At 54.3% G+C, this 15,004-nt stretch overlaps 5 protein-coding genes across 5 annotated transcripts; 2 read left to right on the plus strand and 3 right to left on the minus strand.

Annotated features, from left to right (window-relative positions):
• Nucleotides 1–94: 94 nt before the first annotated feature.
• Nucleotides 95–2,500, plus strand: C7974DRAFT_363359 (alpha-1,2-mannosidase family protein; the record flags this gene model as incomplete). The annotated part of the gene is made up of 4 exons (XM_046139757.1): nucleotides 95–180; nucleotides 256–395; nucleotides 445–2,147; nucleotides 2,198–2,500. The coding sequence occupies 4 exons, from the start codon at nucleotides 95–97 to the stop codon at nucleotides 2,498–2,500; spliced, it is 2,232 nt and encodes a 743-aa protein (XP_045994548.1).
• A 790-nt stretch (nucleotides 2,501–3,290) lies between these two features.
• Nucleotides 3,291–6,114, plus strand: C7974DRAFT_315749 (Sodium/hydrogen exchanger family-domain-containing protein; the record flags this gene model as incomplete). The annotated part of the gene is made up of 4 exons (XM_046138524.1): nucleotides 3,291–3,428; nucleotides 3,494–3,910; nucleotides 3,958–4,620; nucleotides 4,666–6,114. 4 exons carry the CDS (start codon nucleotides 3,291–3,293, stop codon nucleotides 6,112–6,114), a joined length of 2,667 nt encoding a protein of 888 aa, XP_045994549.1.
• A 323-nt stretch (nucleotides 6,115–6,437) lies between these two features.
• On the minus strand, nucleotides 6,438–8,314 carry C7974DRAFT_415311 (X-domain of DnaJ-containing-domain-containing protein; the record flags this gene model as incomplete). Its single annotated transcript, XM_046143884.1, has 6 exons — nucleotides 6,438–6,584; nucleotides 6,638–7,778; nucleotides 7,833–7,887; nucleotides 7,940–8,033; nucleotides 8,110–8,153; nucleotides 8,209–8,314. 6 exons carry the CDS (start codon nucleotides 8,312–8,314, stop codon nucleotides 6,438–6,440), a joined length of 1,587 nt encoding a protein of 528 aa, XP_045994550.1.
• A 603-nt stretch (nucleotides 8,315–8,917) lies between these two features.
• C7974DRAFT_225859 (translation initiation factor eIF 4e-like domain-containing protein) lies at nucleotides 8,918–10,027 on the minus strand. Its single transcript, XM_046137270.1, has 3 exons — nucleotides 9,722–10,027; nucleotides 9,600–9,671; nucleotides 8,918–9,547 (listed from the first exon to the last, which is right to left on the minus strand). Exons 1-3 carry the CDS (start codon nucleotides 9,944–9,946, stop codon nucleotides 9,077–9,079), a joined length of 768 nt encoding a protein of 255 aa, XP_045994551.1. The 5' UTR covers nucleotides 9,947–10,027; the 3' UTR covers nucleotides 8,918–9,076.
• A 321-nt stretch (nucleotides 10,028–10,348) lies between these two features.
• On the minus strand, nucleotides 10,349–12,319 carry C7974DRAFT_398851 (farnesyl-diphosphate farnesyl transferase-like protein). The gene is made up of 4 exons (XM_046142354.1): nucleotides 12,014–12,319; nucleotides 10,874–11,933; nucleotides 10,651–10,827; nucleotides 10,349–10,601 (listed from the first exon to the last, which is right to left on the minus strand). Exons 1-4 carry the CDS (start codon nucleotides 12,271–12,273, stop codon nucleotides 10,461–10,463), a joined length of 1,638 nt encoding a protein of 545 aa, XP_045994552.1. The 5' UTR covers nucleotides 12,274–12,319; the 3' UTR covers nucleotides 10,349–10,460.
• Between the last annotated feature and the right edge of the window lie 2,685 nt (nucleotides 12,320–15,004).

The following is a 15,004-nucleotide window of genomic DNA, read 5'->3' on the forward strand; positions in this document are numbered from 1 at the left end:
ATCCTACCTGGCGTTCTGGGAGCGTACAGTGGTCAATACTGCAAGAAGATCTAGTTATTAATGTTGTATCGATACCGAAATCTGAGGTCGAAATATGTTGAAGGTATATTCAGTAGCTATTCTTGCATTCGCAGGCACTGGCGGTGCAGCGGTGGACTACAGTCAATATGTAAACATCTTGTAAGCCAAAGGAACCCTGGTTCTTCTCTCTTGCTCACAGATAACCAGCATGGGTACCAGAAACGGCGGAAACAGATTTCCCGGCGTCGTAGCAGCGCCGTTCGCTATGGCCAAACTTGGTCCCGATGTTCAATCTGGAACAACAGACGCATACTCTGGATACTTACCAGAAGGCAATATCTGGGGCTTTAGTATGATGCACGAGTCGGGTACAGGTATGAGGCTACATCGCAGTACGGCGAGGCGATGACTGATAACTTGTAGGAGGGGCGCCAAAGTATGGCGTTGTGTCGCAGATGCCAGTCGTTGGAATCGTTCCGGATCCGCTGGCAGACTTGTCCCAACCTAGGGCTTCTGGAGATCAGGGCGGCGTTGGATGGTACGAGTCTCGCCTAGCAAACAATGTTACGGTGCGGCTTGCGGCGACAGAGCATGCGGGTTTCTACGAGTATACCTTTCCTGGTGGCAACAGTACGACATCGTCTATCGTTGTAGATGTGTCTCATGTACTTCCAAGCTTCAGAGGCCTCGGTTGGGAGCAGCACTATTCTGGTGGCACGTTCAAGCTCCTCGATGGAAGGTACTACGAAGGTTCGGGGACATACAACAACGGCTGGAATCTCTCGCCAGACTGGACCATTTACTTCTGTGGGAGATTCGATAAAGGAACTGTGCGTTCCATGGTATTTGCCGGAAATATGTCCGTCAGTAACAACTCCAACTATGTCGCCGGGACTGCTCGGCTGGGAGGTGTTTTCACCTTTAAAGAGACAGATTTAACTTCGCAGGTCGGTATATCCTTTCTCTCTACCATAAAAGCCTGCCAAAATCTGGACGACGAGATCAGCGAAGACGACAGTATCCAGTCACTTACTGAGGCTGCCCAAAATCGGTGGAACGACGAGATCTTCAATAAGATACAGATTTCTTCCGAGCAGACTGAAGACCATCAACTCTTGTACAGTTCCCTGTATGGAATGTTTCTCATACCCTCTAATAGGACAGGAGAGAACCCGGGATGGGACAGCAGCGAACCATATTACGACGATGTATTCACCTTGTGGGATACCCACCGGTGCCACACATCGCTCTTCCAGATAGTGCAGCCTACTGCGTACGAAGAGTTTGTGCGATCACTGATCGACATCTGGCGGCATGACGGATTCATGCCTGATGCCCGATCGTCCAACTTCAACGGACGCGTGCAAGGCGGCTCGAATGCGGATAATGTTCTAGCCGACGCTTACGTCAAAGGTGTGCGAGGCGCCGTAGATTGGGAAGACGGATTCGGCGCGATGAGAACCGATGCTGAGGTCGCGCCACCACTTGACATAATTGACCCCAGAGCTCCCGAGGCGTCTACCAAAGAAGGCAGAGGCGCTCTTCCGGATTGGCTGCAGTACGGCTACATCACACCTCGCTTTACACGCGCTGTATCGAGAGCGGTAGAGTATTCGACGAACGACTTTGGCCTATATCAGGTCGCCGTTGGTCTGGGCAAGTCGAAGGAGGCGGTAACATACTTCAACCGCTCACGAAACTGGCGGAACCACTGGAATCCAAACGCTACATCTGAAGGCCATTCTGGATTTGTGGTTCCTAGACAAGCAAACGGGTCGTTTGTCGCACAGGATCCGAAAGACTGTGGAGGTTGCTACTGGGGCGATGCATATTATGAAGACAACGCTTGGATTTACAGCATGAACGCGATACACGATGTAGCGGAACTGAAGAGGCGGATTGGTGGTGATGAGAGATTCGTTGACAGACTGGACAATCTTTTCGAGTTGGAAATCTTCAATGCGGGTAATGAGCCAGGTTTCACAACACCGTACTTATACAATTTTGTACCAGGGCAGCAGTGGAGAAGTGTCGAGAGGGGCCGAGCAATTAGTTCTCTGTTCAATGCAGGCGAAAGTGGTTTGCCCGGCAACTCGGACGCTGGCGCTATGGAGAGTCTTCTGGTGGTAAGTCGTAATCAACTGCCTCACGTTGTAAGTACTAAATCTGGCAATAGTGGCAGATGATTGGTCTTTTCCCTATGACTGGACAGACGACCTTCCTGGTCCTTGCTCCGTGGTTCGGGCAGATGTCGATCAGTCTTGGGAACAGCAAGCGTCTTGTAGTCTCCACAACTGGCGGTGACCGTGATAACGCCCCATACGTTCAAAGCTTAAGAGTTAACGGCAAGCCGTGGAATAAGGCATGGGTAGCCTGGGAAGATATCTTTGCAGATGGTGGTACTTTGGATTTTGTGCTTGGCACAGAGAAAGTGGGATGGTCGACTGGCGACTTGCCGCCAAGTCCGGCCTCAGTATAGATGGCAGGTGTGTGGTGTTTTGGTCTTTCCAAGAGATTTGTGGAGTAGCATCGTGGCGGAGTAGACGGCATGTGCAGATGACAGCGATAAAGGACGTCCAGACTGGAGCCATGTCAAAACATGGTGACACAATCTTAGCTGAAACAGATGGTATCTGGATCTTCTCAGCCTCCTGTCGTGCTTGCTGGGTGGATCACACGCTTACCCCACAAAAGTCACCACTCCACACTCACCACTAGATTACTTGCTCATGCTCAAATCACGCATCGCATGGACGCGTAAATTTCTAGGCACGATGTGCGAAAAGCAACAAGTGCCTAAATAGTTCTAGACCGCCAGCCGCTGCCTCAACGACAATGGCGCGCTATTCGCTGAATCGCACCGGTTTCCCTTGGCTTTCGCCGCCCGGTCTTCACGCGCGATGCGCCACTACGATAATGGTCCTTCATGCGCAGGGGACATTGTTTCTACACCGCCTAGAGTGCAGGACAACCCTTCACCATACACCACGAGGCCATCGCGAGCTGTCACATGGCCTGAGTGCACCCTGGACAAAGCCTCCACTAGCGCCCGCCGCCCTGCGTATGCCCAAACCGCGAGACACGCCGCCGTATCCCAGGATCACGTATGCATCCTGTGTTCTGGGCTGACGCTGTGTTCGTGGCCTGAGCTCCGTCTTCTGACAGCTATTTGATCCTCCCACGTTCCCACAACTTTCCTGGGGTTCGACCACTTGCGACATTGTCTTTGTCTGGGGTTCATCCTCCCCACACAACCCCGCCTGTTCGTCATGTCGTCCACAATAATCGCTTCAGCCGCAGCGTCCGCGACGGCGCCGCCAAAAGCACCACCGCAGGGTGGTATTCTTGAGGGAGTCAATCCCGTGCATTTCGATAAAAGCCACCCAATCATACTTTTCATCATCCAGGTAAGACTATTATTGTAGTACACTATATTGCTATTATGGAACACAGCTAATTGTACATGTGACAGGCTTCGATCATCATCATTTTCTGTCGGGTTCTTGGATGGCCGCTCTCGAAACTCCGCCAGCCTCGCGTGATATCTGAGATCATCGGCGGCATCTTGCTTGGTCCCTCGGTTTTTGGCCGCATCCCAGGTTTCACCGAGGCGATCTTCCCGACGGAGTCTATGACCAATCTAAACCTTGTAGCCAACCTTGGATTGACATTGTTCCTTTTCATCATCGGCTTGGAAGTAGACCTACGATTCTTGCTGAGCAACTGGAAAGTCGCTCTCAATGTCGGTGTCATCAGCATGGCGATCCCCTTCGGCATGGGATGCGCCATCGCAGTCGGTCTATACAACGAGTTCAAGGATGAGCCGGGGATGGTGGACATCGATTTCTCCATCTTCATGCTCTTCATTGGTGTAGCTATGGCTATTACTGTAAGCACCCCAATTCATCACAGAAAAGGCTCCACTGACAATTGTAGGCTTTCCCTGTGCTTTGCCGTATCCTCACTGAACTCAAGCTCCTGATGACTCCCGTCGGTGTCATTGTTCTCTCGGCCGGTGTTGGAAACGATGTCGTAGGGTGGATCTTGCTTGCGCTCTGCGTTGCCCTTGTCAATGCAGGCAGCGGTCTTACGGCACTCTGGGTGCTGTTGACGTGTGCCGGCTTCATGTTGTTTTTGTGCTACGCCGTCCGACCCGTCTTCATATGGTTCCTGCGCAGATCTGGTGCGTTGCAGGATGGACCCAGTCAAGGCATCATCTCTCTCACGCTCATTATTGCTCTGGGTTCCGCTTTCTTTACCGGCATCATTGGAGTGCACCCTATCTTTGGAGCATTTATGGCCGGTCTGATCTGCCCTCACGAGGGTGGTTTCGCCATCAAGGTCGCCGAAAAGATTGAGGATCTGATTGGTGCCCTGTTCCTGCCGTTATACTTCACACTCTCCGGACTCAACACCAACGTTGGTCTTCTCGACTCTGGAATCGTTTGGGGCTACGTTATCGGTGTCACCGCTGTTGCCTTCTTCTCGAAGTTCATCGGCGCCTCGCTTGCAGCTCGAGGAACGAAGATGCTATGGCGTGAATGCTTCGCCATTGGCTCTTTGATGAGTTGCAAGGGTCTCGTCGAGTTGATTGTGCTAGTAAGTGCATTGACGTCTCTCGCAAGACGTAGCTAATCCATGCAGAACATTGGATTGAACGCCAAAATCTTGAGCACGCGAACATTTACGATCTTCGTTGTCATGGCACTCGTCACGACATTTGCATCCTCTCCACTTACCATGTACTTCTACCCACCGTGGTACCAGAAGAAGGTCGAGTCCTGGCGCCGCGGGGAGATCGACTGGGACACAGGGAAGCCTTTGGACAACACCGACAGTGTTCAAGATGGAGTCCACGCTGATAAGATGGCCGCTGAGAAGATCAAGCGGGTCACTGTGTACCTGCGCTTGGACAGCATGCCTAACTTGCTTGCTTTCACCTCACTGTTCGGAGGATCTCAAGCGCCAGCAGCCAAGGTCCATCCTTCGATTGTAAACACGGAGACTGCAGATTCATCTCTGGAAGAAGTTGCGCCCAACCGACCCGTCGAAGCATACGGTCTACGCCTCCTCAACCTGACTGATCGTGGCTCGTCCGTCATGCAAGTCTCCGAAATGGAAAGCTACACCGCCTACGACCCCGTCGTTAACACATTCCGCACCTTTGGGCGCCTCCACAACCTTGCCGTCAGTGGCGAAGCCCTGGTGGTCCCTGAGTCCTCCTTCGCCGACACCCTCGCCACACGCGCCTCAGAGTCAAATCTGCTCCTCCTCCCCTGGAGCGAAACAGGTGGTATGTCCGAACAAGCCATTATCGAAGACAAAGGTACCAAGAACAAACTCGCCGCGTCCTCGTACATCGCCTTTGTCAACGCCACCCTCGACGCAGCCACAACCCCCGTCGCCATCCTCGTCAACAAGAACTTTGGCGGCTCCAAAAACAAAGACCGCAAGCAGAATCTCCGTCTCACGCGCACTTACAGCAGCGTCTCTCTGCATGCCGACACCACAGTCACAGCCCCCATCGCGGACCGCAGCCACCACATCTTCGCGCCCTTCTTCGGCGGCGCCGACGACCGCGCTGCCCTGCGCCTCGTCCTACAGCTCGCCGAAAACCCCCAGATCACCGCGACCATCGTGCACTTCGACGTCGCGGAGGCGATCCTGGGCGCGCCCACCCCGTCGCCCTCATCCTCATCCACCTCTCCTACCAAATCCGGCGAGATCATCACAACCACTGCGACCATCCCCTCGCGCGAGCAAGACGCAGCGTTCTTCGCCTCCCTGCGCGCGTCCCTGCCCGCAGAGCTGGCAAACCGCGTCATCTTCGACACAGTCCCATCTACACAGCCCGTCGCCGACGTCATCGCGCGCGCGAGCATCGAGGTCGGACAAGCGCCCAAGAACGCGGGCGATCTAATTGTGCTGGGGCGCAACATCGGGCGCAACGCGGCGCTGGGCGCGGATCGGCCGGATGAGATTCGGAGTGCGGGGGAAGCGGGGAGCAGTTTGGGGGTGTTGGCGGAGCGGGTGTGGGAGGGGAAGGTGGGGGCTAGTTTGCTGGTGGTGAGGGGTGGAGTTGCGGGGCTCTAGGACCGCAGTAGTGTGTTGCTTGGAGGGCGTTGGGTGTTTGTATGTTATGGATTGAGTGGGCTTGGATTGTAGCACGCTTTATGCGGCCGTTTCGCTTCGCTATCGTCTGACTGTACATCACCAAATTGAAGCACTGTCACCACATCTCACAGCTCCTGTGATCATAAGATACGTGTGCGCTGGAAAAGGCGAACGAATCCGCCAATGCTAGTATTCCAATTCAGCCCATCTCGAAAGGAATCTATGGATATCACGAAGAAAAATATGCAGCAAGAAGGGAAGCAAACAGCGTCAGCGTCGTCGGCGGCGGAGGGAAACAGCTTCTATGCCTTCTCTTTCTCCTTCTCCTTCTTCTCGTGGTGCTTGTGCTTCTCCTTTTTATCCTGCTTGCTGTCCTTCTTGGCTGCCGCCTCGGCCATGAGCTGCTCAAAGGCCATAAAGTCGCCCTCCTCCTCGGGGCTGCGCTCGGCCTGGAAATGTCAGTGGCCCGTGGTTGAGACGAAACAAGAATGCGGGGGCTTACCTTTTGGCACATCTCGCCGATGATGACCAGGGCGTGTGCACGCTCGATACGCTTCTCCAGCTTAACTTTCTTGTCGTTGAGGACCTGGTCGCACACGTCGCGCAGCACGCTCTGGACTTCAAACTTGCTTCCGCGCCATGCGGCGGCGAGGATCTTGCCGGTGACTCTCTTCTCGTACTCAGCCTTCTTCTCATCCGTCCAGGCCTCACCGCCCTGCTCTTCTAGTTTGGCCATTTCCTCCATGGTGAGCTGGGCGTCAATGGCGGCGCTCATCGTTGACCAAGTGTCCTTGACGAGTGTGCCCTTGTCCTTGATGCGGGAGAAGAAGCCGGAGATGCCGAGGAACTTCTGCGACTTCAAGAACGATGATGCTTTCATGAGATACGTTTGGCCGATAGCGTGCAAGATCTCAAGGCCAAATGACTCCATCTTCAAGTTCTCAATCTCGAGGGCAATCTTGTCCTTGAACGCCTTGGTGACGTCGTCCCTCTTGTCTGTCTCTGTCCATAATGAGATGCGCTCAACAAGCTTCTTCGCAAGATTGGTCACGCGCTCATCGCGGATCTTCTTGCGCTCCAGCTCGTACGCTGCAAGCTCTTCGCGCTGCTCTTTTGTGAGACCGCCCTTCTTGGCCTTCTCCTTGTTCCGCAGCTCCTTCTCGGCCTCAGTCATGTTTGCTGCCTCCATGCGTGCATCCTCCTCGGTCTTGTCCATGATAGCCATTCGAGTCGGGATACCCCGCGGCTTGGGCGTGCTTGTACCAGAAGAAGAGCCTGTGGCGGCGGCAGGCGGGACCGCGGCGGAAGCCTCGGTGGCGGGTTCGGCGTACGCTGGCGGTGGTGCAGCATACGCTGGAGGGGCATCGCCGCCGTGCTGGGCTGCAGCGCGCTCTGCGGCAGCCTCTGCCTCCTTTGCTTTGGCGCCAGCACTGGGCTCGGCGGCGCCGGCTGGAGGCGTGGCGCCAGTCTTTGCGTCAGTCGCTGCGTCAGCCGCAGTGCCGGTTGCAGGTGTAGACGCAGAGCCACCGGCGGCGGCCTCAGCTCGCGCAGCCTCGGCCTCGGCGGCCTCCTGCTCCTCCATTTCGCGCATGGAGATCTCCATGGTCTTGGTGAGGTCCTTCATGAGCGAGATCTCGCCGATCCTGTGTGTGTCAGTGTCCCTGCACTATGCCTATAACTGCTCAGGAGTCTTATACCAGTCCAAGAAGGCCTCGCCGCCGAAGATCATGGTGAAGAACTCGGACGGGTCCTCTGTCGCAGCGTCAGCATACTGCACCCACTACGCCTTGCCATGGTTGCATACCAAACCCGCTCTGCGGCACAGCGCCCTCCTTGCCATATTTATCGTAGTTCGCGCGCAGTTGGTTGTCACTGAGCACCTGGTACGCCTCGCCGATCTGCAGTCATATCAGCCCCGCCATGCTCGAGATGTTGTAAGTGCAGCCGGCAGCACAGGAAAAGAGGTCGACGTACCTCCTGGAACTTGGCGTGGGCGGTCTCATCGCCGGGGTTCTTGTCTGCGCCGCGTCAGATATGCTCGCTGCCGTTGCTATGCAGGATTCGCATGGTTACCGGGATGCAGCTTGATCGCAAGTTTGCGGTAGGCCTTCTTGATTTCGAGTTCGGTCGCGGTGGGCGTGACGCCCAGGGCGTCGTAGTATGCAGTCTCTACAACCATCGTGCAGCAAAAATCTGGTGCGGCGGGGAGGTGAGAAAGTCGGTGGGATATGTGCAGGATGTTTGGCTTAGTTGGGATAGGCACGGCCGCCTGCACCGCCACTAATTACGTCGTGTCCGACTCTTCACATGGCAGCGGAAGCCGGAACGCACGGCTGGGGGGTAGAAAACCAAGCTGCGTTTGTTATTGGGTAGATGGCTCTTTCACCCCTCACCGCCCTCTTCTCGAGGGCTACTGCATAGACCAGCTTACTTTTACTTTATTTATTTCTTGGTCAGTAAGGCTTCACACTCGTACTGAAGTGCAAGTATGTGAGGGGTCACCTGCGTACCTCCAAATGAGAAAATCATCTTAGTCCAGCGCCCGTTACGTGCACGAACTGCACCACGCAATGCATTCTGTCCCGCACGTCTGTCTGTTCTCTCATTCATATTTGCTAGATAAAAGAGCTCAGATCTATCAAACTTGGATCCCAAACCCACGTACCGCTTGAGTCACGTAACTCGTCATGACCATAAAACATGACAGACCCCAAGATGACCCGATCGCCGCCCCATGCAGACGCCATGCTAGAAACCCAATCCCGTAATCATGATCGATTTGTGAAGATGCTTTTGGGTACACCGGGTAGTAAATTACGCCCAAGCGCAGTCGCATTGTCGACTACCCTTCAACGTGTTCGTGTTGAATAGAGAAACCGCAGAGGTGAGCCTCTGCTTCGCCAAAATCCGAATCTCTTCGGTGACAGGCCTCGCGGAGCACTTAGACAGTGAACTTGGCCTTCGCACGTGTGCTGCCAGAGTGGGCAGCGTCCGTGTGACCAGAGAACTCGACGGGCTCGTTCTCCTTGAGCTGAAGGGACTGCTTGAATCGCTTGCCGATCTTCTGGAGTGTCTCCTTGCCCTGTTCTTGTGTCCTGCCCTTGCCTCCATCACCAGGAATAGCACGGCCAACAGAGCGAGTCCACAGACCAATACGGTAGAATCCTCGCCTAACGTTGACAACGACGCCCATGACCTCGTTGTCCTCCTCATCCTCAAGGTTTTCGCCAATGGCAGCGAGCATGACGTGGAGCCACAGCGCATCGATGTTGATGGCCTTCTTGTCCTTGAACTGGAACGCCCACTTGCCGCCGTGCTTGTTCTGAGAGTCTTCCCACTCGGGGCGAACGCCGCTCTTGAAGAGGTGGTAGTCCGACTTCAGCGCCAAGTCAGATGTGGGTGTGATGTTGTTCTAGGCGGGGTATTAGCTATGCCGCGCACAATGCGATTTCCGTAGCACATACGTAGATGCCCCAGAACTCCTCGACCGAGTCGAAAGAGATGACCTCCTTGAGCAGCTCAGCCCAGTTGTCGCCCTGCAATTGTCAGTCAAGCCCTCGATATTCACTAAGCGCCAGTCACACACCTTGCCGCTTGGGGGCTTGGTGAACCACAGGGTCCATGTGTTCATGAGCGGGTGCTTGACGTTGAAGTTCTCGGGGTCGTGGAAGACCGTGCGGGCAGACTTGTCCTCTGTGTTGGCGCTCTTGTCCTCAGCCTCAGACGAGTTGGTGCCATCGACAGGCGAGATGGGGATCGTGTCCAGAGGGACCTGCTGGGAGGGGTTCGGTGCGGTAGCGACGTCAGCCATTTTGACTGTGGTGAAGAGTTGGGAGGCAGCGGTAGTGGGTTGTGCTGTGCGACAGATAGGTCGTATGCGAGTGCGGTTGTTGAAGAGTGGATCAAGGTGAAGGCGTTCGTCGAAGTCGCGCCAGGCGATTCTTTAGGTGCGGGTTGTCGCGGGTATGTTCTGCCTAGATTGCTGCACAAGGCAAGAGTGGTGAGGGCGTGGTGAAGTAGTTGCGGTCGGCGTTCGTGTCTGCTTCATTTTTCGCTTCAACAACGCGGGCAGTTGCGAGCGACAAAATCGCCAAGCCGCTAGTGGTGAGAGAGGCTTTGTCACGGATCGCATTCAGACACGTGAGGAACAAGAGACGTCTCGAAGTCAATGGCATACGCAAGCCGATTGTCTGAAGCCAGGTTGCAGAGCAGGTTTTGATCGTTCAAAATGCATTAGGTTGGACTACATTCCTGCGTCTACGAAAAAGTATGTCGCTGCCATTATAATACACATATGGGCTTGAAGATTACGGTTTCGCTGTGGCTCATAGCTCGCTCTTCTCGGTCACAACCTTGACTGCTTCGACTGCCTTGGGCTCTGCCCAACCCAGCAGCTGTCCGAGTTGTTGCTTGATCTCGACGTACGCAATATCGAAACGAGCTCCAGCTAGCCAGGCAACGAAGATCTGAGACGTGTCAGCGCAAAAGTCTAAGTAACGGTTCTGTACGACTTACCATGGAGGATGCGATGATCATCACAGTAATAACGACTGCAGCAGTCATGTAGATAAGGTCCCATTTGTCCTCGTTCGCCTGCTTCTTGGCCTTCGCGGCCTCCTCGACGCTCGCAGGCGACTTCTGGTCAATCGGCGGCTTCTGGGATGGGAAGATGGACTCGATAAACTGTTCTATCTGTAGGGGGTTAGCGGGATTTCTATGAAAAAGAGAGGGATCTTACCCGTCCAATTGTCATGCTAATCTTCAGGAAGTTGGGATCGTGAGGGTTGTTCTTCTTGGCAATCTTGTGGCCATACCGCTTGAAGACTTCGCATACAAGCTGGAGATTCTGCGACGACTCAACCATCAACTGACAGGCTTCTCCCTTGGAGATCTTCACGACCTTCTGGAAAACGTCGTAATTCTGGAAGCAGGCATTCAGCGTTGCGATAGCCATGGTCTGCGGGATAGCGCAGAAGTTGAACACACTCTGCTCCCTAAGACCTGCAAGGTAGTACAGGCAGTCGTCCGCGCGCGTCAGAGCCGTGTAGATCATCTCCGAGCTGCAGTCCAGGGCCTTTTGCTTGTTCTCGGGCTTGAAGAGGTCCTCGAACTCGTTGACGTGCTTGGACCAAATCTCCTTGGGCCAGAATCGTCGCTTGTCGTCCAGATCTTCCTTAATATCGCGCGTGATGTTGACCTGCTGGAGGAACTGACCCATAGACTCCATAAGCTCCGGCTTCTTCAGGAGCGCGGCGTTGGCAAGACCAGCCTCGACAAAGAGGCGCGTCAAGCCTTCACCGACAAGACCTGCGACGTAGTGGCAGTACAGCTCGTAGTCCTTTATTGTGTTCACACCGACGAGATTGTGCTCCGCGTTGTTGGCATAGTCGGCCATACCGTTACCCATGCGCTTGGTGATATCCTTGATGATTTCCCTGTACGCCGGCTTGATGTTCTTGAACTCCTCAATGACCACATTGAACTCGACCAACAGCTGCCTGTCTTTCTCGTTCGGCCCGTTTTCAGTGAATGTCCACCCATCCTGCTCCAGGATATCCTGGAAGTTTCGCAGAATTGGCTCCTTCTTCTCGAGGGGGATCGTCATGTCGTCCTCAACGGTGTCGAGACCACGGAGGATGAGGTAGAACAGGGTCACGGGAACTAGCAGCTCGGGGTGCAGCTCCTTGATGACGGCCGCAAAACTGCGACTCGTCAGGTCGAGGAAGTGGAAGCATCGTTTGAGGTTCTCCGAGTCTTTCGTCTCATCGCGCTCGTGGACGGGGTTGTGCCAGACTTTCCTACGAGGAAGTGTCAGTACTGGATCTACGTGAACGGCACCGGAAATCTGATGTGCTGGAAGCGCAGAAAAGCTCCTTACCACTGGATGATCGAGCGCAACTCGTTCGGGTGGAAGACATAGTAGGCAATGCTCTTAGGCGACACCATGGCTGCAGGAACTTTGGGAGACGCGCGTGTGGAGAAGCGGCGTGACAGCGGGGTATATGTCGTGCAGGAGATCCAATGAGTAGATCGTTGACTGGGATTGCGTGAATTCAGCGAAGAAGTCAGGCAGCGAGAGCGTGAGTTGTCGTGCAGCGCGAAGGAAGCGCAAAATGCGGCCTGTATGGGGGCTCGCATGCCTGGATTGCGGAGCAATTCATCCGTGCACGGCGCAAGCCCCGACGTTAGTGCAGCTCATCTCCCACTCCGCAATAGGGTTCGACCGCCATGGAAACCTTGCCTTTCTGGACCGTGTGCCAGGTCGTCGGCATCGTACCTACATACTTGATTCTGACAGGTACAAGACAGCATAAACGACCACGAACAAATCCTGCGTCTCCTCTCTATCACCATGGATTGCGCGACTGCTCACGAATCATGCTAGCATTCTGCCGTCTTGGCTCGTCTTACACCGTCTTTGGAACTGTCATGCCTCGATCCAGACCAAGAGGCGGTGGACATCTCACGTCTTCGCCGTCCTTCTTCCATGCTGCAGAAACCTGTAGTACAGCATATAGAGTGGTGCCTAGGCAGTCTCTCTAAGCGACCTTCGAGCTGACCAGCATTTACACAGAACTTGTAGCCATTGTAGTACCTAAAGCTAACGTTTAGTCAAGCGTCACCTATACTGCAGGCAAAAAAGCAATTTCTATAGGCAAAAAAAGCAACCTGTAGAGTTCTCTTGCATTTCCCCTACTTTGCTGTAGCATAGTGGAATACTTGGCTCACATGCTTACCCAGTTAGGTAGTCTGCCGTTTATTCTGTAATGTGAGAGGCAGTCCACAGACCTGGCCACAGTTCCTAGACGATTTCAACGCAAGTTCTGAAAAGAACCTAGCAGAAGTTGTACCAATGATCACAAGCAGGCAGCACAGAGTCATGAGACATCGACACCGATGCACCGGGGTTTAAGGAAAACAAAACATCATTGCCTTGCAAACATTCAAACCAAACCACTAGTTGGCCGGCTCAAGAATCGAAACGAACGCTATACGAAGCCCACCAAAATCCTTCAAACGAGTGTGAGCGTGGCCACCAATCCGATGGCCTGCTGAAATCCTCCTAACAATACTATCCGTACAATCTTATCCCATTACATCATTCAACACTTCATCATAATCCGCTTCACCTGCGGGCAGCGACTGGGTAACCATCACTCTAGCCGTCGTTACCGTTGTCCCATGGGCGGGAAGCTGGTCGGGGCTTCCATGGCTTCCTGCCACCAGGCGTGCCGGGGCGCGGGCGTGGGCGCGGGCCGGGGCCTTCGTCGTCGTATGGGTAGTCGACGCCATCACCAGGATAGGATTGTGGGCGGTCGGGATACTCAGGTCGTGGTCGACCCAGTCCAGGAAACCCGGGAGGCCCAGGTGGCCCAGGAGGTCCAGGTGGGCCAGGAGGAGGTCCAGGAGGGCCGGGAGGAGGACCGGGGGGACTGGGAGGACCCGGTTGGGGGCCGGGAAGACCGGGTGGACCAGGGATGACTGGGGGCCCAGGGGATCCAGGTTGACCAGGAGGGATAAAAGGAGGTCCAGGTGGACCAGGGATGACGGGGGGTCTAGGCGGACCAGGAGGGGTGACGGGAGGACCAGGAGGGGTGACGGGAGGATTAGGGGGGATGACGGGAGGATTAGGGGGGATGACGGGAGGATTAGGGGGAGTGACAGGTGGCAGAGGTGGAATGACTGGCGGATTGACTGGTGGAAGCACTGGGCCGGTGGGCTACGAGAAGAGTCAGTCATCTCCATCACATCGAAGCGCCACACTCTCGTATTTCATAAGAAAGGACGACTTACGGGCTGAGCGGCCAAGTTGACAAACAGAGTCAGGCGGTTTACACCACCGCATTGCTGGTTACCAACACACGTGGAGGAACATTGACTCTGGTCAACCTCAACCGGGTCGAACGTCGTGGTGTCGCCGCAGTAGCAACCGCTGTTCGCGTCGATACCAATGATGGCAGAATCTACGCAGAGCGCTGCGCAGGACTCCTGCGTAAGGCCTTGAAGCACGTTCGACACTAGTGGGAGAAGAGTCTGGAGACCAGTCGTTTGGCCGTTGTCGTAACATCCGACGTATGTGTAGAGGTCAATATCCAGATCGATCGTTGGAGGAAGGACGGGTGGAATAAAGGGTCCCTGTTTGCTTCATCAGCAAGCTGCTTCAAAGCAGTATTCACACGCGTTCTCTGTGCTCAAATGCTCTGTCTGTGCTCTGCAGGAAACCAACAACTGTGTGTCAGTTCATTTGCTCAGTCAGTAGTAGCCTGCGATTAGTAGATGCATCTTCATGTGTTAGTTCCGTCGGTAGTACGAATACTGCCATTAGTATTTGGAGCTGCTTGTCAGTATGCGCTTCAACGCGCCCGAAAAGCGCAAACCACTCATCTGAAACGAGTGATGAGTGTAGCTACGCAGAAAACTAAAACAAGTCGTGCAGACGCATGCTTTATACGCGCGCCGTTTTTGCTGTCGCACGCTGGACTTGTTTGGAGAATGGAATGCGCTTGTCGCCGTGGTGGTGTCCAGGGAGTGTACGGAATGTACAAAAACAGATCTGGCCAAGTATTACGCGTCGCTCGCCTTGCATTTGGGATTTTTTTTATAGCGACGAGATTAACGCTTTCTTGATATATGAACCGGTTAGTCGCTCTCGCCCCTGGACTGCGGTGCTAGGCTTTGCCATTCAGGCCAAACAACGAAGGCAAAACCTGTACCGTTCCTGTCGCCTTATGCCTAGCTAGGCACGTTTAAATATTATGTAATTAGAGACTTATGTACATTGCTTTCAAGTGTCATATACCTTGTGTCAAAGGGCTCGAAGTCGATACCTATGCTGAAGTACTAGTGAGCACAAAGAAATCCAATACTG

The sequence above is a fragment of the Boeremia exigua genome (assembly GCF_020726555.1).
Source record: "Boeremia exigua strain MPI-SDFR-AT-0100 chromosome Unknown C7974scaffold_9, whole genome shotgun sequence".
Taxonomy (NCBI): Eukaryota; Fungi; Ascomycota; class Dothideomycetes; order Pleosporales; family Didymellaceae; genus Boeremia; species Boeremia exigua.

Excerpts from the sequence above, each read along its gene's own strand:
- C7974DRAFT_225859 (XM_046137270.1), bottom strand. The coding sequence starts at position 9,946 with ATGGCTGACGTCGCTACCGCACCGAACCCCTCCCAGCAGGTCCCTCTG. Across the intron at positions 9,672-9,721 it reads CCAAGCCCCCAAGCGGCAAG|GGCGACAACTGGGCTGAGCT; the intron begins GTGTGTGACTGG and ends TGACAATTGCAG. Across the intron at positions 9,548-9,599 it reads AGGAGTTCTGGGGCATCTAC|AACAACATCACACCCACATC; the intron begins GTATGTGCTACG and ends TACCCCGCCTAG.
- C7974DRAFT_398851 (XM_046142354.1), bottom strand. The coding sequence starts at position 12,273 with ATGCGAGCCCCCATACAGGCCGCATTTTGCGCTTCCTTCGCGCTGCAC. Across the intron at positions 10,828-10,873 it reads TTAGCATGACAATTGGACGG|ATAGAACAGTTTATCGAGTC; the intron begins GTAAGATCCCTC and ends AACCCCCTACAG. Across the intron at positions 10,602-10,650 it reads TGATCATCGCATCCTCCATG|ATCTTCGTTGCCTGGCTAGC; the intron begins GTAAGTCGTACA and ends GACACGTCTCAG.